The sequence below is a fragment of the Tupaia chinensis genome, unplaced genomic scaffold (genome assembly GCF_000334495.1).
Source record: "Tupaia chinensis unplaced genomic scaffold, TupChi_1.0 Scaffold000140_1, whole genome shotgun sequence".
Classification (NCBI taxonomy): Eukaryota; Metazoa; Chordata; class Mammalia; order Scandentia; family Tupaiidae; genus Tupaia; species Tupaia belangeri.
The window spans coordinates 646,533-671,296 of NW_006159610.1; the positions used below are offsets into that span (position 1 = coordinate 646,533).

A 24,764-nucleotide genomic window follows, 5' to 3' on the forward strand; every position below is an offset into this window, starting at 1 on the left:
GAATGTTTCCTACATCAACAACTAGGAATGAATACTCTCTGGGTATCTTTCAGTTAGGCCACACAGTGTGAGGGCTCAAATGTTCTTGCTGTTTTCACAGCTATAGGAATGCTGTCTGATCAGTTAGCAACAGTTGACCGTGAAAAACAAACATGAGTACTTCTCTACTGGCTTCAACTTCCTCAGCACTGAGTTGCTGCTTTTGAATACTGGTTCTAGGAAGGATGAAATCAGTATCCAGTTAAACTATGCTTAGTACTCCTCACAAGTTTCACTAACTTGTGAAGGAGAAAATTATCTCGGGCAGACTTACTATGTTGGGGGTCAGCCTTCAGATGACTCTGTAAAAGACTGGTTGATGTTTCCATCTCCATTAATTTCATGACATACTTCCTAAGAGCTACTTAATTTTTTCAGTTTCATTTAGTCAAGACAATGATACATGCATATCCACTTTTAAGTCACAGCAACAAAGATTTCACAGTAAGTTAGATAACTGGACAAGTTACATAATAATCTTTATATTTTCTTGTATTATATACTTTTAGATTCAGCCCTTTTACATCTTTTAAAACAAAGTGTATACAGAATTCCTAACACAAATGATTAAGATACTGTACTTTTCACTCCCATCACAATATAAGCCAAAACCTCTTTACAATCTTTTGTTCTAAGCCTAGAAAGTGCTTCATAATTAGAGACTTAAATGTCTCTCAAATACTAGATGAAATCCAAATAGCCAAATTTCAACTTGGATATTTTAGGAAACAGAAGCAGGACTTTACCAAAATAGGCAGAAAACATGAAAAAGGTAAATAACACTAATTTTACAATTATTATCTGATGCACATTGAAAAATAAGCAGATATTCTTTAATGATAACAGCTCTTATTTGTTAACTCTTCTGAGTTTTCAAGGAGTTTTTCCACACATTTTATCTGGTACATAACCCATCATGTGAGCAAAGAGCAGAATACTCAGAATATTATCCCCATCTTAAAGATGATGAACTAGAGTTCAGCAGCAGGCATGGTGGTTAATGTGCTGGACTCCCACATGGCTGACCCTGGTCTGAGTCCCGGACTTGGCAGCTTGAAGATCACCCTAGGCAAATGTGCACATGTGCATAAAATCCCTAGAGGAGAAAGGAGAAGGGATTGTGGCGTGGCCATCCCCCTGGGGGGGGGGTAATTTCTCACTTTTTCTTTCTCTGTTTCCCTCCAGTGAGCACATGAGCTCTATGGTAAATGAATAAGCAAATCTAAAAAATGTTATGATGCACTAGAGACCACAAGAGATTAGGTGAACAATAACTAGATAACAAAAGCGCACTGCTGACTCCTAGGCCAGCGTTCTCTCTATGACATGTTATTAAACAGGGAGTTACTGGGCAGTATTAACTAACAGTAGTGTCATCACTCCACCTCAGAATTTTAAGTTCACTGGTGCTTCTCAGCTTTCAGTTTAAATTCCTAAGTAACTACTTTGCTGTCTAGTCTTCAAAAAGGAAAACCCATACATACTTTGCCTATATAAGGAGATATTAACCTCAATCATTTGATCTCATTATACTGTATCCATCTATCTTCTACCACTTGTTCTACCTGGTGCCAAAAACAAGGGTTTCCTTATTGAGCAGACAAACTTAACCTGCCAAGATCAAAAGCTCTGTCATTTGTATCAATTGCTGAATTATCTCAGTAAAATTGGTGCATCTATGAGAAATGGGTGAATATTTACCAGTATCATTACCTGATTAATGGCAAATTCACAAGGTATCTAATCTATCAATAGTAAAACCTGACGGCAAAGAAACTATCATTGGTAAGAAAAGAGAAGGTGCTGTGTAAATCACCTCCAAATCCTCTCACTCTCATCCATTTGTTCAGCTGACATTTACTAACTCTTTATCAGATACAATGCATGAATTAGTGAACTATCATTATATTGTTATTTTATTTAAGGTTTTTGCCATAGGACGCATGTGCTCACCAGAGGAGACAGTGATAGAGAAAGTGAGAAATCACCCTCCAGGGAGGATGGCTATGTTGCAATCACTTCTCTTTCATTCCCTTCTTGGGATTTTGGGCACAAATGCACATGCGACTGGTATGATTTTCAAGCTGCTGGTTATAGGACTAGAACTGTGGTCAGCCATGTGGGAGTTGAGTGCCTTAACCACTACGCCACCTGTTGGCCCCAATACTGCACTATTATTTTATAGCTGAGGAACATGGGGGATTAAATCGGATACGCCAAGCTACCCCACAGGTAAATTCTAGTTCAGAGATGTGAATCCAAGAATCTCATGCCAGAGCCTATGCTCTAAACCAGAATTCTGCAGACTACAACCAGTGGATTCATCAGGCTACCATTTGTTTTTAGTTTAATATTTTTAAATAGTTAAAAAAAATCAAAAATATATTTCATGATATGTGAAAATTATATGAAATTCAAACTTCACTACCCATAAATTAGAATACTCATTCATTTATATATTGTTTTTGTTTGCTTTCACATTACAAAGGCAAAACTGAACAGCTACTAAAAAACACCATTAAGTGGCCTACAAAACAAAATATTTATTAGACGGTCCTTTACAGAGAACATTGCTGACTTATGCTCTAGACCATTCTATGTAATGCCTATTCAACATCTCTACTTCGGTGTCTGAAGAAACACCTCAAACTTAATATATCCAAAATCGAACACCTGATTTTCTCCACCCCCTCAGTCTTAGTCCATCTTTTAACAGTCTTCCCACGTAGAAAACTCATCCTTCTAGTAATAAATGCCATAAACCTAGAGTACTTTGAAGTCTTTTCTTCCTTTCACTCATGTTCAAATCAATCAGTACATCTGGACAGCTTTACCTTTGAAATAACCACACACATTTCATTACTTCCCATATTAGAACCTGGACCAAGCCAGCACCATTCTTTTTCAGAATTACTGCTATAATCTCTTACTAACTCTCCCTTGCTTCAACTCTTGCTCACGAAGGCAGTCTTCCCAAATATGCCCAGCACACCCTGGTTTCAGGGCTTTGGCACTGACTTGCTTCCCCATGACCACATATCGTCCTTCTCCACCCAGTGCCATGCCTATACCACAGCCCTACGATTCCCTCTTCCCTGCTAATTTACTGCTCCTCAAATTGTCACAACCTGCCACACCATATGTAACTGGGTTTTAATTGAATTAAAGCTCCATGAGGACAGATGTTTAGTTCGTTTTCTTGACGAGTATATCGCTGGCACTAGAGCAGGGCCTGACATGTATTAGGTGCTAATTAGATATCTGTTCAATAAGTGCAAAAATGGTCTCTACATTCAAAAAGCACTCAGTCCAGTGACATTTGGAATAAAGGGGTAAACACATTTAATGTAAAAATAACTGTATCAAATAGAGTTTAATACTGTATTTCTTATTTTTTCCCCTACTTCCTAATCAAATACCATATTCTAAACGAATCAAATATGAGGGAGTCTCAATCAAAATGAAGAGAGAGAGGGGTCACTCTGTAACCTTTTCTTCTATGTATAAAATTAATCTGGACAACGGGGTAGGCACTGGTGCAGTGATAGAACACAACGCTCTGAGAGGCTAACTTACATGATTTCTGGGATTCCTGTGCCGAGGTTTCCCAGGACGTGCCAAGCATATGCTTGTGATCCAGGGTTAGTGGAAACTAGGAATGGACTGAGGCATTGGGACTGTATTAAGTGTGCTTTCTCTGTCACGTCTTCTCTTTCTCTCTCATGGAATAAATAGCCAGAAAATCAACTTCATTGAATAGGAGTACTGATGAAGCATTCAAACTCCCATTCTCAAACCTACTGCCTTCTTTCATTGTGGTTTTAACTTCTCCCTTTACATCTCTGTCAAATTCTAAGTCCATGCGAGTAGACATACCACCTTCTTTCCTCTCCCAGCTCTTCTCAAGTCCTACCAATGACCATCATTCATTTCTTGGTGACAAATACACTGAAATAGTTTTTTTTTTTTTTTACAAAGACAACAAGCATTTTAAACAATTCATAGAAAATTGAAACTAAGGTGTCAGTTTATTTTGGTACAAATAAAATGTTAAGATCCATGCAGATGGGACCAGCAGATGATGTAATGGTTATGTCGCTGGGCTCCCATGTAGTTGACCATGGTTTGAATCTCGAATCCAGCTGCTTAAAACCTATGCCAGACGCATGTGCATGTGTGCCCAAAATCCTGAGAGGAGAATGGATAAGAAAGAATTGTGGCATAGCTATCCCATCTGAAAGGTGATTTCTTGCTTTCTGTCTCTTTAGCAAGCACATGCGCACTATAGTGAAACACTCTCTCTTAAAAAAAAAAAGATTCATGCATAGATTTTTCCCCACATAATACGCATTTTCCATTAACTTTGTAAATATCCTTCATACCCTTTAAACACTACCATTTCTAAGAACGTATTCATGTGTAGTCAATATTTACAGGAGTTATAAGTACTTTACTGCTGGACCTGGAAACAAGGAAACTTCTAAACGTATAAGGAAAAATATCTAGGGGAGTTCTGGAGTAGTAAAAAGTATCATCGATGAACTAATAACCATATCAAAAATGAACAAGGAAAACATGACATTACCAAAAAGAAAGGCAATCTAAGAGAAAGGAGTGAATAACTTACCAGTGCTGTTACCTGTCGGGCTTTTCTTTACTTCCCCGCTACTTTGTTAACTAGAAAGAGCACTTATAGTCCTACTTTGCTGATTTTTAAATAAATATATGGTAAATCGGCAGATGTGCTAATAGAAGAGAATCAATGACAAGAAATAGTCATACCCTCTCCTCCAGTCTAGCCAGCTGCTCTTTGTAGAATGCATCCTGCTTCTTTATCACTCGGTCTTTTTCTTCCAGCTGCCTGGCCTAAAAAAAGAAATGAGGAATATACTATATCAAGAAAAAGCAACAACAGCAAAGCACAAGTCAAGTATAAATCACATTAGAAATAAACATATAAGACTGAAGAATTTTGCAATCTATTAGGTCTCTGTCAAAGAAAAACATTAATAAGATGATGATTGCTGTATTTAAATGTAAAGAATGTGTCTGCATTGTATTTTTTCACTGTCACAGCTGTGTCCTACTTTGTCCAAATGTATCTGGAAATGTCAGAATACAGTACACAACAGACTGTCTTATTTAACTTCTGTTTTGAAGAGTAATTTCAAGGATTAATATTTTGTACAAAATAAAACTTTGATTTTATTCTCAGAATAAAATAGTTACTCTCCCTGAACGACCGAAAAATACCTTTACAACATTTTAGACATAAATCTTATGTTTGAGATCCTCTAAATTCCCCAATGAAGCCTGCCTATAAACACATATATTTCCCTTTTTTATAAAGAGGTGTTGTTATAAGGAACAGTTAATTACTGTTAATTGCTTATTTGAATAATTCGAAATAGTAATAACAACAATAATGATGAAAGTGATTCAGAAACCTTTACCATCTACTTTACAAGATCTTTTTTTTTAGATGTTATTATTTTTTAATTTACTAGAGGGCACATGTGCTTACAGGAGAGACAGAGTAAGCAGTAAGAAAGCAAATCCTCCCCTTGGGGAACAGTCATGCCACAATCCCTTCTCCTGCTTCTCTCCCTCCTCTGGGGATTGTGGGCATGCAAACACATGTATCTGTAGTGTTTCTCAAGCCACTGAGCCTAGGTCTCAAACTGTGCAATTAGTCATGTGGGTTCCAACTGCCTTAACTGCCAGGTCACAGACTGGCCCAAATCTTTTTTTTTTTTTTTTTCCAACTAAAAAAGGGTGGAAGAGGTTAAAAAAGTGGTTACTTACACATGTTTTTTAAAGATGATTAAGTTTCTTAAACTGTTGTTCCTATCTTGATTATTATATTTAGCTGACCTTTAACTCTGAGGGAAGATACAGCCTCTATTACCTGGGGTCAGAAAGTTTTTAACCTATTTTTGGTTTAGTGAACGCTGACTGCTGACTACACGGCTGACTACTATTTGTAAGACAGAGAACATGTCTATATCTTGTGATACCCACCCTCGTGCCATGTAATATATGCTTTTGCAGTGTTGCCTGACTCAGTCCATATTAAGATATCTGTTAACGAGCAGTCTAATTTAGTTGAACCCATTTGTACACCTATAAGTTTGCTGATGGAAAAATAAACCAGCCAATTTAATAGAGTCAAGTTTTAATAGAGCAAATCTTTTTTTGGGGGGAGGGGAGAGGTTTTTGCTATAAGGCGCGTGCACTCACCAGAAAGACAGAGAGAGACAGAAAGCGAGAAATCACCCCACCAGGTTGGATGGCCATGACATAATCCCTTCTCCATTCTCCTCTTGGGATCTTGGGCATGCACGCACATGCGCCTGGAGTTGAGTTTAAGCCACCGGGTCCAGGACCCGAACCTCAGTCAACTACATGAGAGTCCAGCGACAGCCATTACACCAACTGCTAGTCCCAATAGAGCAAATCTTAACAATTTAAATCGGGCAGCTGTACCTGGACTTCCAGACAACTCTGGCCAGTCTTGTGGTTAACTCAGCCTTTTAAGTTGGCAGAACAGAAAAGTGAGGTGTGTAGTAGGAGGAAAGTGTCATACACAAAATAAGTGAGTGAGGTAGAGAAGTCATTGGTTATATTCCGAAGTGTGTCTGAATTAACATGGTCTAAAAGGCGGAATGCCTGTGATTGACTGAAGTTCAGCCACTATGATTGGCTGTAATCAGCTCCAAAAAACAGCCTAACATGTACAATTTCAGCTTATCCATAAGAATCAAAGTGCAGGAGTACGACAGCTGTTTTAGGCCAAAATAGTTTAATTTAGCAGGTAGTTTTGCTACTTACTTTGTCATCAAGATCCTGCAGCATGTTAAAAAGAAACAAAACAGTTATTTAACGATATAAGCACTGTTTTTTCCTATAATGCCGCAAAGAAATATGGTAAATATTTAAAATGCAAACCAAAGAAAAATGAGAAAAGGGAACAAAAAGATTATATGGAGATACTTAACTTGGGACATATTTAAATGCCACTTTACTGTTACAGTTTGCATAGAAGATTTCAATGAAAAGCTCATGCCATTTGAAAGCATATGAAGAAAAGTAAATATTAAGGTTAGATATAAATATATTCATATGCAAGTACATATCCATTATGCCTTGGTCCAGCACAGAAAAATGACCCAACAATAAGAGATTGATTATAAAGATTCTTTTTTTTTATTATCCAAAGAATTGTTTTTATTTAACTTTATTTTTTTAATTTGACCAGAGAAGGATAGAGCAAAAGGGAGAGAAAGGGAAAGTGAGAAAGCAAGCCACCAAGTCCAGGACTCAAACCGTGGTCGGCCATGTGGGAATCCAGCAGCCTTAGCCATCATGCCACCTGCCGGCCCTGAGACTGATTATAAAGATTCTGACCCAGCCATATAATCAAACATTAAGAACCATTAAAAGCTGATGTTTTAATAGAATAGTTCTTTTTTTTTTTTAGATTCAAAATATGAAGTGGAAAAAAAACAGAAGTCTTAATGTACACTAAATTCCTAATTGTGGATAAGGGGGAGAGGAGGATAGAAAGGGAGGGGCAGAGAAGGCTGAGCACCTACTTACACAGACACGGAGAAAGAGCAAAGTGTGCTATGGTGTTAACGGTGGTTATGAATTACATAGAGTGATGTACTTGTTATTGTGACTGTTGTCTATTTTCTATAATGAGCATTTCCTACTTCTGTAATCAGAAAAAAAAATCCTTTAAATATCAATATTTTATACATACATATTTATCCTTCACTATGAGATAAAAACATGATTCTAAGAATAAACTGTTAAAATAATTTTATTAACAACAAAATTTTGTTTTAACAACTTGAACAATTACAGATAGCATGGAAATTATTTTATCTACTAAATCGTCAATGTATTAGCACCTGTTTTCTCTAACATTCAATATATGACATTACCCACTACGGTGATTAAAACAAACACACTAAATAATGCTTCTTTTGTTCACAGTGAGATTTCTTTTTTTAAAATGCAATGAAGTTCTAATGGATATTTCATTTTGGTTATTTAGGAAACACTAACAGAACTCAATACTACCAATATATTGCTCAACCCTACTGAGGTCATTATACCTGTACAGAAATAATCTCATTCACTTTTCTGAGATATAATTCTTCAAAAAATTTAAAACAACATACCAAAAGGTCAGATATGTATAATAAAGACCAAAGAAGGAGACACCTTCAATAGGTGTCACCAAACTATAGGTTAACATCACAAATATTTGCTTCAATTGCGAATAGAATCAAGATTGAAATTCACTGGGGAAAAATAACAAAGCAAGAAACATGGCCACAACACTTTAATGGCACATTGCTTTGAAACAGTTAATGTGATGCTGGAAGAAAAAGTCACACGATATGAATCCTGAAACTTAAATAAGCGTAGAATACATTGACTAAGCTAATAGCTGCTGAGGATGGAGAGTCACACTCAAGTTAAGAAGAAACAGTAAACCAACTGCAAGGAAATAAAAGTTCTCTACAGAACTCTAACACATACAGTCATTGCAAATGAACAAATAAAAACAAAGGGGATCATAACATTACTTATTGTTATAGTAGAATCATTTCTTAGAGAGAAGTAAATATAAAAAGTTTACCCCCCATCATCTGTTTGCTATTTCTAGAAGAAATGCGCACTGATTAGTTTTTAGCTCTTGCTAGAGTTAGGATAATATGACTGGGCTTGAAAACGTGATAGAATGTGTTTAAGTGGATCATTACGGAAAACAAGAACATCCCACGAGCAAGAGAAAATAATAAGGTGATCAAGTTTTAAAAAACCCAAGATATAAACATCTTGATGTCTTAACCCAGTGTTGGTACCTAAATTAAAAACAATATAGGCACGCATTTAATTCTTTAAAGACATCTCTTCTTTTTTCAGGAAGGACTTAAAGGTACATACAACAAAGGCTACAATAAAGTCAATACAAGGGAAATTTAGGACTGCAGACATGACATATTGAGCTCACAGGAACTTTACCTTCTCACGTATACTCCTAGGTAAATCTTCATGGCACCAGCTTTTTGACATCACGAGGCCCTTTTAGCCCTGCTGGTTCCTGAGGACTCAGGTATGGCACAGAGCCCATGGCATTTGGAACCCAGTGATATCACAATCACTCAGCTCAGTGATAATACACTGCTACTTTGTGCAAGAGGTACTGGGCATGTTTTAGCAAGATTCCGTGCTATGGGAAGGCCTGTACATTTTTAATAGCAAAACTCTTTGAAATGTCCATGTCCAATTTTAATAACCGAAGGTTAAAAAAAAAAAGTAGGTATCTGTTGCAGGTATCGATTTTCCATGATACCATGGAACCAGAGATTGCTAAGATTGAGAAAAGGCAACAACTCTAAGTCAATTTAAATAGAAAATCCCTCTTTTTCCTTTTATTCTAAATCTTGTAACAATCTAAAACATACATTTAATGAATTGGGAAAGATTAACCTATCACAATGATATAGAAGATCTGTAATAGGGCAAAAATCTCTCTCTTTATCTATCTATCTATCAACTCACATAGGCAAAATCGCAAATAAAAGAAAAAGAACTTTATTCCCTGTCAGAACTACATGAGGCAGGCACAATATATATGAACCTAATAAAATTATATGCTGACATTAAACAAAAAGAAAGAACTGAAATATCACAGAGGGTTGAACCATAAACTTGTAAGGTAATATTACATTGAGAAGCTATAGAACATAATCACTGTGAATATCAATTAGCCGTAACAATAATTAAAGTAGCCATGTATTCAATTAGTTGAATACTAGACTTCCGTTATAAATGAGAAATTACACAAGGTTCACTGAGCCTTCACCAAGTGGCATTAATAAACAAAGAATTATACTTAAAGCTTTGTTTCCAAATCACACCAGAAAGTGACCTTCAAGAGGGTGATTCATCCTGGGTGAACTTAAATGATGCTCAACCTAGTTATCAACAGGATCACACTTTTCAATGACTAGTCAAAGGTCAAATCACAAGCTGGGAGTCAACTCCAGGCTGCAGTGTTACACTATACTGAGGCCAGCACTGTCATACGTCACGTAAGCTGTACACAGACCAGTCAGATGAAAGACAGCAGACTTTTTTTTATCTGAAATCTGGGACATGAACCCACGCACCCAGGATTAGATCAAGTCCGTTGGTTTTGTTTTGTCTTCTCAGAAGCATTTCAAGAATCTGGTCTACATTTTAGCTTTTTCATACTAATAACATGCTTGAAGCAGGCAGCTGACTATGTCTGACTATTCCCTCTGCCAATTTGGGACATATTTACATATTCTCTTGAGATACTGAATCATCAGAAAAGTCATGACACATTGTTTCACAGAAAAACAGAAAAATATGTCATGACTTTTCTGATGACCCAATAAGAAAGCAGAAGCAAAGATAAATGGTTTTCAAAATTAAAAAGTAAAGCCAGTGATGAATGAAGAGAAGAAGATTGGAAGAGTACATAAATTTAGAACAGAAAGCAACATGGTGGTGTTTTGCTTTAAAACTTTTCTTAGAAGATCTCTCATTACTTTTGTTCAGATCATGGTACTTGACAAAAGAAACAAAATTATGTTAGCTGAAATAAGGAATTTTTTTCTTTTTTAATCATGATAGAGTATATGCACATGTACATGAGAGTGAAAGTGAGAGAAACAGAGAGAGAGGAACACACTCCGCAGGGCCTGATCACATCACAATCCCCGTCTGTCCACCAACCTGTCAAATCTCTGGCACTCATGCGCATGCCCGGTATGTTTCATATTGACCAGGCTGGGAATGTGAATCCCAGTGGCCATGTAGGATGGCCCAGATGGCCAGCTTCTCTTGAGCAGTCCATTACTGTTGTACCAAAAAGCTGGCCCCGGAAATAATCTTATAATATTTCTCCTATACTTTTTTATGGGGGGTGGTTGTTTAAAACACAGTAATACATCATTAAATCATAGAGATAAGCTCCGAGAAGTGAGGCATTAGGTGATTTCTGCACCCTGTGAACATTGTAGAGCGTACATCATAAACACTGTAGATGGTATAGCCTATTACACACCTCGGGTATGAAATAGCCTATAACTCCTTACAGTACCACCGTTGCTAGCAGGTCTACTGTCAACCAGAATATCATTGTGAGGCACATGATGGCACACATTTACTTCTCTGGTTTTCTAGTTTAATTTCATAATGCAGAACTTATTAGCACAATGACAGAATCCACTTGGTGAGAAGATGGAAGACCCAGATGCCCATCCTGGCTTTGATAAAACACCATGTGACCACGCACTGGCCCAGCCCAATGCTATGCTCCCAAATCACTCTCAAATAATGCTCACTTCATGTAGTCTTTGCCAAATCAGACTCCTGCCACCTATCCCACCTCAGCATCTAATAAAATCTTCCAACACCTCTATTATGGCACCTGGTTTTGATGCCGTCTTATACATGTTTATTTACCCAGTGCCCTTCTCCTTGATTATAAACTGAAACAGGAAAGGCACTGTAATCCTCTCTGTCTGCACTTGTGGCTCTACTTAGGACTCTACTTAGGGAAACAGTACATGGCGGTTGAGGGGAAGAGTTTGCACGATGTAAGTTAGACACAGCTTCCAAGAAGGAAATCTGTCATAAGTTCCATGATTTACTTCAAAATAACACCTCATACACAGTGTGACATTATGTGTACATGTCACTTAGGTTTAGTTCTGTACTAGATGTTGCCAGCAGATTACTTGAGAATACGCAACCTAGGAACCACCAGAAACTCTTACTAGTAGCTCAGAATTAGAAGATCAAAAAGTAGAGAAGGCTACTACAGGGGCTTCATTCATCCATGTCTTGATCAACAAAGATGTTTTGCTAATTAGCACAGTGACTGTTGGAAATGGGATTTCATTAGTGAAAATGGTCCATTAACTAGCATGATAAATGTGTGATATTCATTCTTATTAGAAAAATGAAAGCTATCAAAAAGATACAAGGGTTACCTACCATATGATAAAGATATCCCAACATCCGCCACATTAAGAGGTTATGAGAATCCACCGAGGCTGTGGCCTTAGGTACAGTGCCTCACAATGGATCCCTGAAGAGTTGTGTATCCAGCCACTTGTTTAAAACAGATTCTCATTCATGGTACTGTAGACATTTGGACCAGACAAATCTTTGCCTTGGAGAGATGCAGTGTACAGCAGGAAGCATAGTGGCATCTCTGTCCTCTCTACCTGAAGAGCCCAGGAGGCCCACCTCCACCCAGAACTGTGACAACCAAAAATGTGTCTGGACATTGCCAAATGTTCTCTATGAGGCCAAATTATCCCCTGGTGAGACACAGTTTAAGAGGTTAGTGGTTACCTGAGGCCAACTAAAAGAAGCCTCATCTGCCTCAGATGAACTTTTCCTTCAAAGAAAGTACTTAAAGGAACGGAAAACTGGAATTTCACCAAGTTTTACCTAATGGGTTGTATGACTCATTCTGCACCTGGTTTGCTAATACACTTCTGTGCGATAAATATCTGTATGCACTGTAGAGCTAGGCCAGGGCCCACCTGTATCACAACCTGGAAGGAGAGTTGAACTGCAAAGAAAAATGTACAAAAATAAAGAGTATAAAGTAGTAAATCATATCCCAGTGAGAGAGAAAATTGGAAAATTTCCATCCATTATTATTTTTCAATTTTATCTATATTATTCATGATAGAAAATATAAGCTGGTACACGAGAAAAAGGAAGAGACAGAAAGAAAGAGAAGTACCCTCAAAGGGTCTCACCAAGTCTGTCAAACTGTGATCCCTTCCCCAGCCCTTCGCCTCCTCTGGATCCTGGAAATATGCTCACAGGCCTGTGTGTCAGGTCAGCTTGGCAATGTGAAGTCACAGTTGGCCACATGGCTTCCAGCACTGCAGTACAACTATTAACTGTGCCATCAGGCTGAGACTTAATTCATTATTTTCAAACTGAGGAGGAAAAGCTTAAACAGGTATACAAACTCATTCTTTAAAGGTTTATATCACATATGAAATTTTAATCCATTTAAATGATGTTCAGCTTAGGAAGGACTGGTATAGAGTTGACAAAAACTGGTACTGGCTAGTCAACATTTGTTCTGCGTGGGCAGCAACTATGTCATCCATACGTGTTTTTTTTTTTTTTTGGAGAGGTTTTTGCTATAGGGCGCGTGCACTCACCAGACAGAGAGAGACAGAGAGACAGAAAGCGAGAAATCACCCCAGGGGGAATGGCCACATCGCAATCCCTTCTCCTCCATTCTCCTCTTGGGATCTTGGGCACGCATGCACACACGCCCGGCGTGAGTTTTAAGCCACCCGGTCCAGGACGCAAACTGCGGTCGACTACGTGGGAGTCCAGCGACATAGCCATTATGTTAACTACTGGTCCCATCCATACCTGTTCTTTAACATTTTATGTATTATCTCTGGGACCAAGGCACACTGGGATTGCACTATAACTGAAATTTCATGTTACAAAGTAACAAAGTAACATGAAATTTCAACATGGAAGGAGCTAACAGTTATCCCCTCCTCTTTGCCATCTATTCTTGTACTCCTCTGCTTAAATCATACCCATGCTAGTCCCCAACACATAAGAAACATTAAATAAATGCTGAGTCAGAAGTGAAATGAGGAGCAATAGGTGGCTCAGCGATAATGCAACATGCGGTAATGCTGGATCCACGTGCCAGACATAAAGGCTGGCTGAGGAGGAATCGTGGCATGAGAATCCCATTGGGAGTGCCTGTCTATCTCTCATAAAGGAAATAAAATGAATAAACTTTTTTTTAAATTGAAATGAACTATTAGGACTTCAGAACTCTCAAATAAGCAGCTTTATCTTCTTTATGAAAGACACAAATAAACATAAACATACATCCAATTTGAAAGAAAAGACCATGCTGAATTGAATTCAGCAACTGAATGTAAAACAAGTTCCAGAAGACTAGTTTCTATAAAATAAATAAGGGCTCTATCTCACAGAATAATTAGTAAACTTGACTTTCAAGATACGAATTATAATTGAAAGAGGATAAAGAAGCAAAAGGAACCATAGTCAAAATAATACTGCATGATTATAGGGACTTAGAGCAGGAAGAGACTCATATTATCAAAGTCAGCTGCAAACAGCCCTGTGTTAACGAGCAAATGCTACTATTCCATATGAAAGCGAGTGGTCTCAACTCGAAACCACAGCTGCTGTGCTACAGAGTGGGAAAGAGCAGTAAGCATTTGGAGTTATGTAACTTAGGTGCAATTATACTAAAATGTCTCTATCTTCTGATTCCATATTGCGGAGAATAAAACTTCCATTTCCAGGCACTTATATATCATCTTGTTTTATAGAGATTAAAAATCTTAGAGGCACTCTGACATACGGATGGTAGTTAAACTGCACTATCTGTGCCAACGTATTTGGTGTCACTGATCTGACAAATAAATTGGACAACAACATGGAGACAATTGCTGCGCGACTTCTAAATTCCTCTTCCTTATATTAACTCAAGTTTGCTCAATTTGAATTTAGACTTAATGTTCATACTACTGGGACCAATTGGCTAGTCAACTTCTCCTGCAATCTGTTTCACATTCAGAGCTGGAGGAAAAAAAAAACATCCGAAGATCATCCAGTTCATTTTCTAGGGAGTAAATGATGTTTTAAGTTGTTTGTTGGCTAAGGGATTCTTTAAGGTCAGGAAGAAATTTGGGTTCTGGGACTCACGCCTTGGACAGTGGTGCACTTCTCATCTCTCTCAAACTTTATTTTTATTTATTTGTTTATTTTTAAGGTCTTGTGTCGTGATCCTCCTGCCTCAGATTCCCAATTGCGATTGTAAGCATAGTCTACCATACTCAGTTTGTTTGTTTGTTAGTTTTTGCTATAGGGCACCTGTACTCACCAAAGAGAAAAAGAGAAAGAGAAAGAGAGAGAAGAGAGAGAGAGAGAGAGAAAGTGAGACATCCCTGGGAGGATAGCCACCCCACAATCCCTTCTCTTCTCTCAGGATGTCAGGATTTGGGGTACACATTCACACACACCCAACATAATTTTCAAGCCGCCAGGTCCAGGACTTGAACTGTGAGGTTGGTTGAGTGGTCACAGCCACCTTACCCTCCACATCACCTGCTGTCCCCCACAACCATTTTATATACACAAGATCTTGCTATGTTGCCCAAGCCACCCTTGAGCTTGCCATCCCACTGCCACAGCCTCCTGGGTAGCTAGGATTACAGGCACCCCCACCCCCATGCCCAGCCTAAAGATTGAACCTGGAATCGAATATGGATCTTCCATGTGGTCCATGCCCGTGGAGCACAGCATGTTAGCAGCCCATGCCACTGTGCCTAGACACACTCTCTGCTTTTATTTCTTTCCACATTGGCTTGAAGCGAAGAAAACAAACAAACAAAATGACTGGTCAAAAATGTGTTGTCATTTTCAGCACTACTCAAAATCTCAAAGAGATTTTTAAAGATATTCTTCAACAAATTAGTGCAGATTATTCCAAAAATATCTTCTAAACCACATATATATGATATTAGTTCAGGCCCTCTGGGATGCAGATGCTCAGATGGCATTAAAACTGATTATGGGGAAATGTCTGAGAAGGAGAAAGGAGGGAGGGAATATGAGAAAGCAGGAGAGCTCCAGACTAGCTGCAGGTCTGACACTGGCAACTGCAGCTCTGAGAACATCATAACAGGGGGACACGGTCTCCAGAGGATGTGGTGGATCCCAAAGGAGCAGCAGTTTGGTGCCCTCAGCCGAAGGCACCACACCCTTCGCAGCAGGTCCTCTCAGAAAGAGCAAGAGTGCACACTCCATGGCTACAACCTCATCTGATTTGCTTATTTCACAAAACGAGATTTTAAACATCAACCTCTAGTTCGAAAATAATGAAAACCAGCAAACCAGGAGGAGGTTATGTTTATTTGTATGTATCCATTTCCTTTAGAACTTCCACACTTAGGATGAATAAATCCAACTGGACCTAGGGAAAACAATTGGGTCCATAAATTCTAAGTAGTAGAAAAAGCAACAAAACAAGCATCAGACAATGAACGTTTTAATTCCATCTTAGCTGCTAACTTGTGGTCTTGAGCAACTTTGCTTTTTGGCTCTGTTTTCTTATTTGTAAAATTCAGGGGACAGGCTAAATGATATCTAAGATCCCACTGACATTAACATTTTATGCATCACACTTACCACATTTCTTCCATTACGCATTTTGAATCTACTATATAGCTAAGCCTGAGGAAATTCAATAAATACATATGTTTTGCTGCCAAACTGCTAGGATGCTACAAGTACACATTAAACAACCTCTGGAAATAACCGTGTGTGTGTGACACCTGGTTGCCAGGGGCAGACACTGCACGGCAGCAGAGACGCTCCTTCTGTGCCTGACTTGGCACTGGTGGTAGGTTTGCAACTACTAGGACGAGGCCTTAGCAGTATTTATGGGGCTGTTTTCTGAACCTATCACCACCTGGGAAATTCGAATCAGAAAGACTGGGGCTGGAGGGAGTATTTTTCTAAAACAAGTTCAACTCACTGCTACTAACCCAATTATACAAGTTCTCATTTTCTACGTAAAAATGAGTAAGGCTAGAAAATAATCAAGCATCATCATCTGGTTTATGGCTCTTTACAGAATTGGGTACAGAAGATACACTGTATGCGCATTTAGCTTATGCAAACAGCTACCCAGGTTAAAGAGAGAGAAAAACATTAAATAGCACACAGGACTCCACCTACGCCGTGAAGAAGCCTGAAACATAACACACACCTCAGGTTTACTCTCGGTTCACAGAGTGAACATCTCGTCCCAGCAAATGGAATTTTAGTGGTTGAAGCTGTATAGATTTTATCCACAAACTCTGAATCGAAAGCCAGCATTTTCACCTTGTGCTCAACTAAAGAAACCTGTTGATCCAACAGTGGAAAAAACCTAACTGTGCTGGACTCCGCAGAGTAATTCTGGGGCAGAGCCATCAAACATTGTGCAGAAGAAGCCAGATCCCAAGTGACCAAACATCATTCAAATCCTAAACTCTGAAGCTTGAAAAACACACTAGGCGCATGTGCATGCATGCCCAAGAACATGATGAGGTGAAGAAATAGAGAAAAGAGGCCCAATTAGGGGGTTCTCTCTTTCTCTCTCTCTCTCTGGTGTGCACACGCACTGCTGACATATAAAACGTGTTAATCATGTTGAGCAAAAGAAATTTCTACCTTACACAGTGATTTTATAACTAAATCATTAGGTAAGATGCAATCATTTTATCCTAAGGAAAATTAAATTTGGAAAAGTATTTAAAGGATACGCATTTTTAAAATCCTTAACAATGGCTACCATAATGAAAATATAACAGAGTACTCAGCCTTCACAGTTTTCCCCAAACCCAAAGGTGAGAATCTTAAACTCTGTACAGAGCGTCCAACTTACTTAACCAAGGAATAAAGGTTATGAGATAAGATTGTAAGTAAACCAGTGATCGCCTCAAGCTTGAACAAAGCAAGAAGGGAAAGGAGTCTTAGAAAGGATGGAAAGGAAGAAGAATGCACTCAAAGCTGTTATCATCCAGATAAAAAAGAAACAATACCTAAGATAAGGTGGACATAAGTACTTCACTTCCTGGGTTGAGTTGAGGAGGGATGAGAAGAGAGCCATTGTCTGCACACTGCAATGAAGGCAGAACTCGCAGGAGAGGAGCCACCAGCACTCGTACCTGATTCGCTCCTCTGGTCTGGCTAGTCCAAACATAATGTTGGTCTCTTTCTCATTGGTGCTCTGCTACAGGGGTACCATAATGTAACAGAGAACTTCAGAATCTCAACTTTTAGAACCCCTTGGCACACTGGGCTGGGAGTGAGAGGGTGATTTTTAACCAGAAGTTTACTGCCAAGAAACTCAAGATAGGACAAAACTGAAATGTCAACTTACAATTTTTAACTTCCTTCATCACTTTTAAAAACCCATCAATACATAATTGCACTAGAAAGCCTCACTGCATAATCCCATGAAGTAGTCCAACTTCTATATGTACTTAATATTTATTTATTTATTTATTTCAGTTAAGGAACCAGTTGCAGACAAGTGAATTGGCTGAAATCCATAGCTAGAAGAGCTGTCTTTCTGAATGCAGAAATTTAAAAAAAAAGAATTATTTTATTTAACTTTATTTACTTATTTTAATTTGACCAGAGAGGGGCAGAGTGGGAGAGAGAGAGAGACAGAGAAAGGGAGAAAACAAGCCACCCGGCTCAGGATCTGAACTGTGGTCAGCCATGTGGGGGCGTAGCACCCTTAACCACCACACCACCTGTCAGCCTCCAGAATGCAGAATTTCTAACTCTTCCCACTGGAGCTCACCAGGTAGAGCTGGATCCAGCAGTGAAAGGTAACATCATGATTTTGATTTGATTTTGCCTGCTAGGAAGTCAAAATACTATAAACTACCTGACATAAGTCTGTTTTATGGTTATAGCTACCATTTTAATTATATATTCCTTTTGGGCATAAAAATCCTCCTCTTAGGAGCATTATTTTCATTAATCCATCATTTGATCAGATTCTAGAAAGCACACTAAGTGATCAGAATCCAGCTGAGAGTGAAGTGTCCCTACTCCCAAGCCTCTTAAATCAAGTGCAAGTGTATTGCGTATGAAATGATGATCTTAACGACAAACTGCAAAGGACATTTGATGTTACATTTCTCACCTATCAAAAATACTCAGACAGGGGCCAGATGGCGGCATTGGAATGAAATATAACACTCTGCAACGCAGATCCACATGGGAAGGTTATTGGTTCCCATCCCAAGACCTCCCTGAGAACACTAGGCACATGTATATCCATGATCTGGCTGAGGGTGGATTCTGGTGTTGAGACCCGCTTGGGGGTGCTTTATTGTATCCCTGTCTCTGTCACTCTCTGTCCTTCTCATTCATGGACTAAATAAATTTATTTAAAAAAAAAAAGATAAAAAGAGAAAGAATCATATGCATGTAAAGCAGAAATATACCTTAGAATCCAAGGTCCTTAGATGTTAATGATACTTTTAAGATCATTAAGCTATTAGTCACGAGTTAAGAATAGAATATAGATTATCTTGACTCACATTTTAAAGCTGGCATACTAAATAATATTTCAGATATTCTTAAAAATCTGCCTATGAATAAGAATCCAAAAATAAAAATTCTTAATATAGAATTCCAAGCATAATAGCAACAACCAAACCCTAACTCCTACCACACATGTACACACATAAAAAGGCATGCATTAACTGCCATTTGCATGGGTGATCATTTCCAGAGCTTCTAAGACGCAGTTCCATTCCAGAGGAACTTGCTATCTGAGAAGAGCACTGCAGAGTGGACAAAGATATTAAAGACCACAAATCAAAAGAGCTGCATGAAAATCTATCCATTGAAAGTAACAGATATATATGTTAAGCATCAATAACCAAGATACATAACTCAATTAGTATGGTAAAAGAAATATTTTGCTGAGAGGTCTGGCTGGGTCCTTTAAAAAATTACAATATTAGCCAGCTATTCAATTTTCTTAAATGTTGAATATTTTGTGATCCATGCCATTCATCACTTTGCATAGAATATTCCAGGCTACAGCAAAAAATTAGTGGTTTTTCTAACTGAACTAAAAAGACAGCCTGTTTGCTTTGAAAAATGGCTACCACCTGCTATTAATCTGAAACTGAAAACAAGCAGTGTAATGACATTTAGCAAGTTAACACCCCTCCACCACATTCCTGAAAGAGGAACATAAGTGACATTTCATAATCTTCTCAAAAATTAAAAATAAGAAGTTCTAAGAAATAGGTTTATATTTTACTAGTAATAATGACATATGAGATTATTAAAACCAGACACTGTGCCCCTGCAGTGTGACAAGCCTAGTTTAAGGGAATTCCCTCCCAAGCCCCCTTCTCTTTTTCCTTTTTTCTTTTTGTCAGGTGTCAGATGAATACAGCAGTAATGATGACATGATCAAGGGAATGCCAACACCCGCTGGAATACTTGTAAAAAGACTGTCTAGTTGGTCTTTGCAACAAGCCATCTTTTGTCCTACTGGAGCGCCCTGTCACCTACGGTAGCCTGCATCCTCAAAAGATGAAGTGCAATGTAAAATTATTAATTGACCTCTTGTCCAAAGAATTGCTGTAACACTTTGGAGAACTTTTCCAATTTGGTTGATAGGACGGCCTGGTCACTGACTTACTCAGCTGTAACTAAGAATGTAGCCATGGTCTAAGCACAACACACAATTCACGATTGTCCAGGAACAACTCTGGGACATTCTGAATGTGTTTCTTCCTGCTAGGAGAAATAAGTCATACCATATAATAAGCTAATACATTAAGTTATATGCTAAAATAACTTATCCATCTGAAGACTAAAATGAGCTTAATATATTTATTCATTTATTCAACTAGCACTCAGTATAAACCTGTTTTATGCAACATCCTCAGGCACTGAGCTGTGTACATTAGACAACAATAAATAACTAGCCTATTGCATCCCACTTGATGACTACAAACCCCAATCCTAAAGTTCCATTTACACACTGAGCTACTAAGAGTCCATTACTATCTCCAAATGCTGTATTTTCCAGAAACTTACAAATTGCGATAGAGGACACTGCATAGGTTTCATATACAAACAACCATAGTAAAATGTAATATATGTGGACAGTGAGTGCTGAGTTAGTGTTGAGACCCTGGGCTGGAATTTGAAGGCTAGACGAGTCAGATTCAGATGGACATAGCTAGAGAGAAAAGCCATCACAAGAAAAGGGACAATAAACACGTACAGAAGAGGGAAGAAAGGAGGCTCCGCAAGGATATCAGCTGATATGACACCAAGAGGGCCAGAAAGTAAGTGGGAACTGGGCTGTAGGAAGGCTTCACTGTCTGGCTCAGAGGTCTGGACTTCACTCTGAAGGCCACTGCAGAGAGGAGAGGCTCAAAAGGATTTTGAGCACAAGAAAACTGTTTCAGGAAGAGTAATCTTAGTGTAGAAGTGGATTAGAATGAGGGGAGGGGCGAGCAGAACAAGATTTCATAGTGCAGCACACTGAGGATCACAGACATGAAAGGGACTGACCAACTGGCTGGCCAATACATGGTCAAGAGGTTTTTTTTTTTGGTCTTTGTTTCAATTTTTTTGTTTTTCTCAAAGCAACTACTCTTTCATTATTAACCCACTATATCTTTATCACTTTCTCTACAAAGTTATTCCAGGCTCTACTGACTGTTTTCTTCCTGGCACCTGCAACCTACACACAATGTACTCTGTGACCATTAGGGAGCAGCTGCTATGGATGTAGCATTACACACCACAATAAGATTATGAAATGTCACTTATCCTCTTTTTTTTCAGGAGGGCTAGGTGCAAGGAAAAAATTATGAGACACAAGTTTTCTTATGAAAAACTTACATCAAGAAAAATACACAATTATATCAATAATTACGAAAGTAACAGTAAAATTGCTGGACTGTGACCTCCTCAAGGACAGGGCATTGTCTTTTATCACTATATGACCAGAGCCTAGCAAAGGGCCTATAACAGGTGTTCCTTGAATGCTTGGGAATGGCTAGGAGAATAGCAAAGTTTCCACGACCTCTTCCTTGGCCTCCGGCTCTTGTCTGCAGTGCTCAGGAACCTGATAGACCCAGGTAGGTTTAACCAAATGTAAACTCTCTACTCCTCAACTTTCTGAGATTTATTTCATATCAAGAAGAGCAGTTTTGACAGAGAAAAATGAGTAGTAAGTCTAGTTTTGCATTTCCCCTTTGTAAGTCTATCCAGTTAATACCGTGCATTTTCATGTCTCACTGGCTCTGTCTCCCTTGTGTGGAGAGACAGCTCTAAGCACTCGTCTTGCTGTTCCTATTTCCATTTTTCTTGCTCCATCCTGATCTCTAATTTTATCAAAATGAACACAGCATTACTATGTACTAAGAGGCAACACTTCCAAGACATGGCATGTAGAGACACTTTCCATTTCTCTTGCTCCATCCTGATCTCCTCTAATTTTATCAAAATGAACACAGCATTACTATGTACTAAGAGGCAACACTTCCAAGACATGGCATGTAGAGACACGTGGCTCCTCACACCCATGCTCATGGCAGATGCCACGCAGCCATCACTGCCCTCAGCCCACTCAGCGTGAGTGGGGCTCTACCATCCCCCCAACATAGTATCTCAGCAGCATTAACAGTCACCTGGAGGTGGCTGGCAGCTTGACAGAGCACTGTCCTGGCTGTCATGCATGCTCTGGATGAGAGAGGAGAAACACAAGAAGAAAAAGAGAAGGAGAATAAGCAAGGGGCAGCAGATATAGTTAGAGCGGTCTAGTCCATTCTGTTGTTAGTAACTGGAGATATCTGGCAAGGGTATCAAAACAAAACAGGTCCAGGGGCTGCCTCTAGTGGGGTTGCATCACAACATGGCAGAGGGCAGGAAATTTGCTCTGTGTTCCTCTCTGGTCTCCTCTCTCCTTACAAACCCACCATAAGGGCCTATAATCACTTAATCACTTCCAAAGACCCTACCTTGTGACACCATAAATGGATCAAGTTTTTACTCCAAATCCTTACAATGGCTCAATGCATTCTGGAGAGACATATTCAAAGCACAACACACAAATAAGGTCCGAAAAGCACATATTATTCTCAACTATAAGGAATTAAGTGTTAAAAAGTCACAGGAAGGGGCCAGTGGTTGGCATGGTGGTTAAGGCACTGGACCTGGTGGCTTGCTCTCTCTCCTCTGTCTTTCTCTCTCTAACTCTATGGTGCATGCAGTCTGTAACAAATTAAAAAATAATAATACATAAAATTAAATAATTTTTTAAAAACTGTACTAAGATAAACTCATACCTTCATTTCATTTTCCAAAAACACTTTGAAGTCACGTCATAAGAGCAAGAAATGTACCACCAAGAGCAACAGGAGGTCCGTGACAGAAACCTGTGTGTGTGTGTGTGTGTGTGTGTGTGTGTACATGTGGGCACACACATGTACTGGGGAAGGAATAAGATGATAACACAATCAGATTACTGAAATACATCAATTCAGAAACAGCAGGGAGGGAAGCTTCTCTGACAAAGCTAAAATAGAGAAGAGAGAGAGAAATTCAACAGAGAGAGACTTTAAAATCCCATATACCTCAACAAGTTTTCCACAGCATCCACGGAAGGAAAACAGCAAAGGGTCAAGCTTGGAAAGGAGGAATGGACCTTTGGGAAAGGGAGGCTTGGGAAAGGCAAATCCTGGCACATCTTGACACAGAAAGAACCAGGTGAGACAGCAGAATTGGGGCCCAGGAAAATGAGACAGTGCTGGAACCCACACTGGAGGTCAGATAAGGAGGACTTTTCTCACCTCCCCCCACCCTCCCCATTCTCTTTCCGCTGATGTTTCCTTCTGGACATTTTCCTTCTTTCTCGTGTTTCCGCCCCCTCCCTTATCTGTTCTTCCACTTACCAGGAATTTCTTTCTCCTCTTTGCCTCTCTTTCTCTTTGCTCATTTCTTATTCATCATTTTTATTCTCATTCTTTGTTCTTGCCCTTAGTAAGCTAACATGGATGTGACACCTTAGAGTTGTTCTGTTTGGAAGTTCAAAAGAGGTCAAGTTGAGTATTTCATATTTCCAAATCTAAAAATCCCTAAGCATTAGTCCCACCTCTACCAGCTTACTTGGAGTCTGACTTCTTTTCTTCTCGAGATAATTAGTAGCACTTTAGAGAAAAGACTACAATCCTTGATTTAACAAATACATTCTTGGTTCTTCCAATCTCTGCTCACACTGCTGCGTTACCATCGTTTAACTACTTCTCTAACGTTTAATGCTGTGCATGTGGGGAAAAGTAGGCACCGAACACAATGTATTGGCTCTTCAGAAAAGTCATGATGCATTTTTGCATAGAAAATATGTAATGACTTTTCCAGTGACCTAATAGTTATTGTCCACAATACAGGGACACCTTATGGTGAGAGTATGAAAACCTATCTTTTCTCAGAAAGTAAAATATTTTTCAAAGCAAAATTTGCACTGTTGTTCTGGGGTCTCGCACTGCAGATCTGACACATGTGGGTGACAGTCCAGCGACTAAGCCTTCCCACTGAAAATACGTTTCCAAGCGTTTGTCTACGATTGCCATTTTGACTTTTAAAATCCACACTTCTAACTTTTAAATCTATTATCTATTCTTCCACTTTTCATCCTAACTAGTTTATTGCTGTCTGAGTCTACTATTAAAGTGCTCTTTTAGAGAATTAGAAATAATAACTAAATCACACAGTAGGAAAGACTGTTATACCTGATATAAGTGAAATCTTATGGAGAAGCCTCCTTCTACCTACATACATTGTCTCATATCACCATTGTTTAGTTTCCCTAGAATGAGAAGAACATGGTAGAAAGTTATTTATAATAAAGTCTGAGTATATAATTTATTTTGAATGCATTAAATGCTAGAGACTGTATTCAAGTTTATAATTGCATTGTTGTTTTTTCTTTAAAAAGGTAAAATCATATATATATATATATACACATTTATGTATATATGTGTGTGTATGTATATATGTATGTATGTGTGTGTGTATATATATATATATATATA

At 38.6% G+C, this 24,764-nt stretch overlaps 1 protein-coding gene across 3 annotated transcripts in view; it reads right to left on the reverse strand.

Annotated features, from left to right (window-relative positions):
- Nucleotides 1-24,764, reverse strand: part of CHCHD3 (coiled-coil-helix-coiled-coil-helix domain containing 3) — a 297,487-nt gene that overhangs the window by 105,864 nt on the left and 166,859 nt on the right. For 2 of the 3 annotated variants that reach the window (XM_006144989.2, XM_014586462.1), the window contains exons 5-6: nt 6,871-6,885; nt 4,822-4,905 (exon numbers count right to left, since the gene is read on the reverse strand). In XM_006144989.2, coding sequence (XP_006145051.1) covers nt 4,822-4,905; nt 6,871-6,885 — 99 coding nt within the window. The remainder of the gene's footprint in view (nt 1-4,821; nt 4,906-6,870; nt 6,886-24,764) is intronic. The other variant, XM_014586463.1, reaches the window with a different exon arrangement.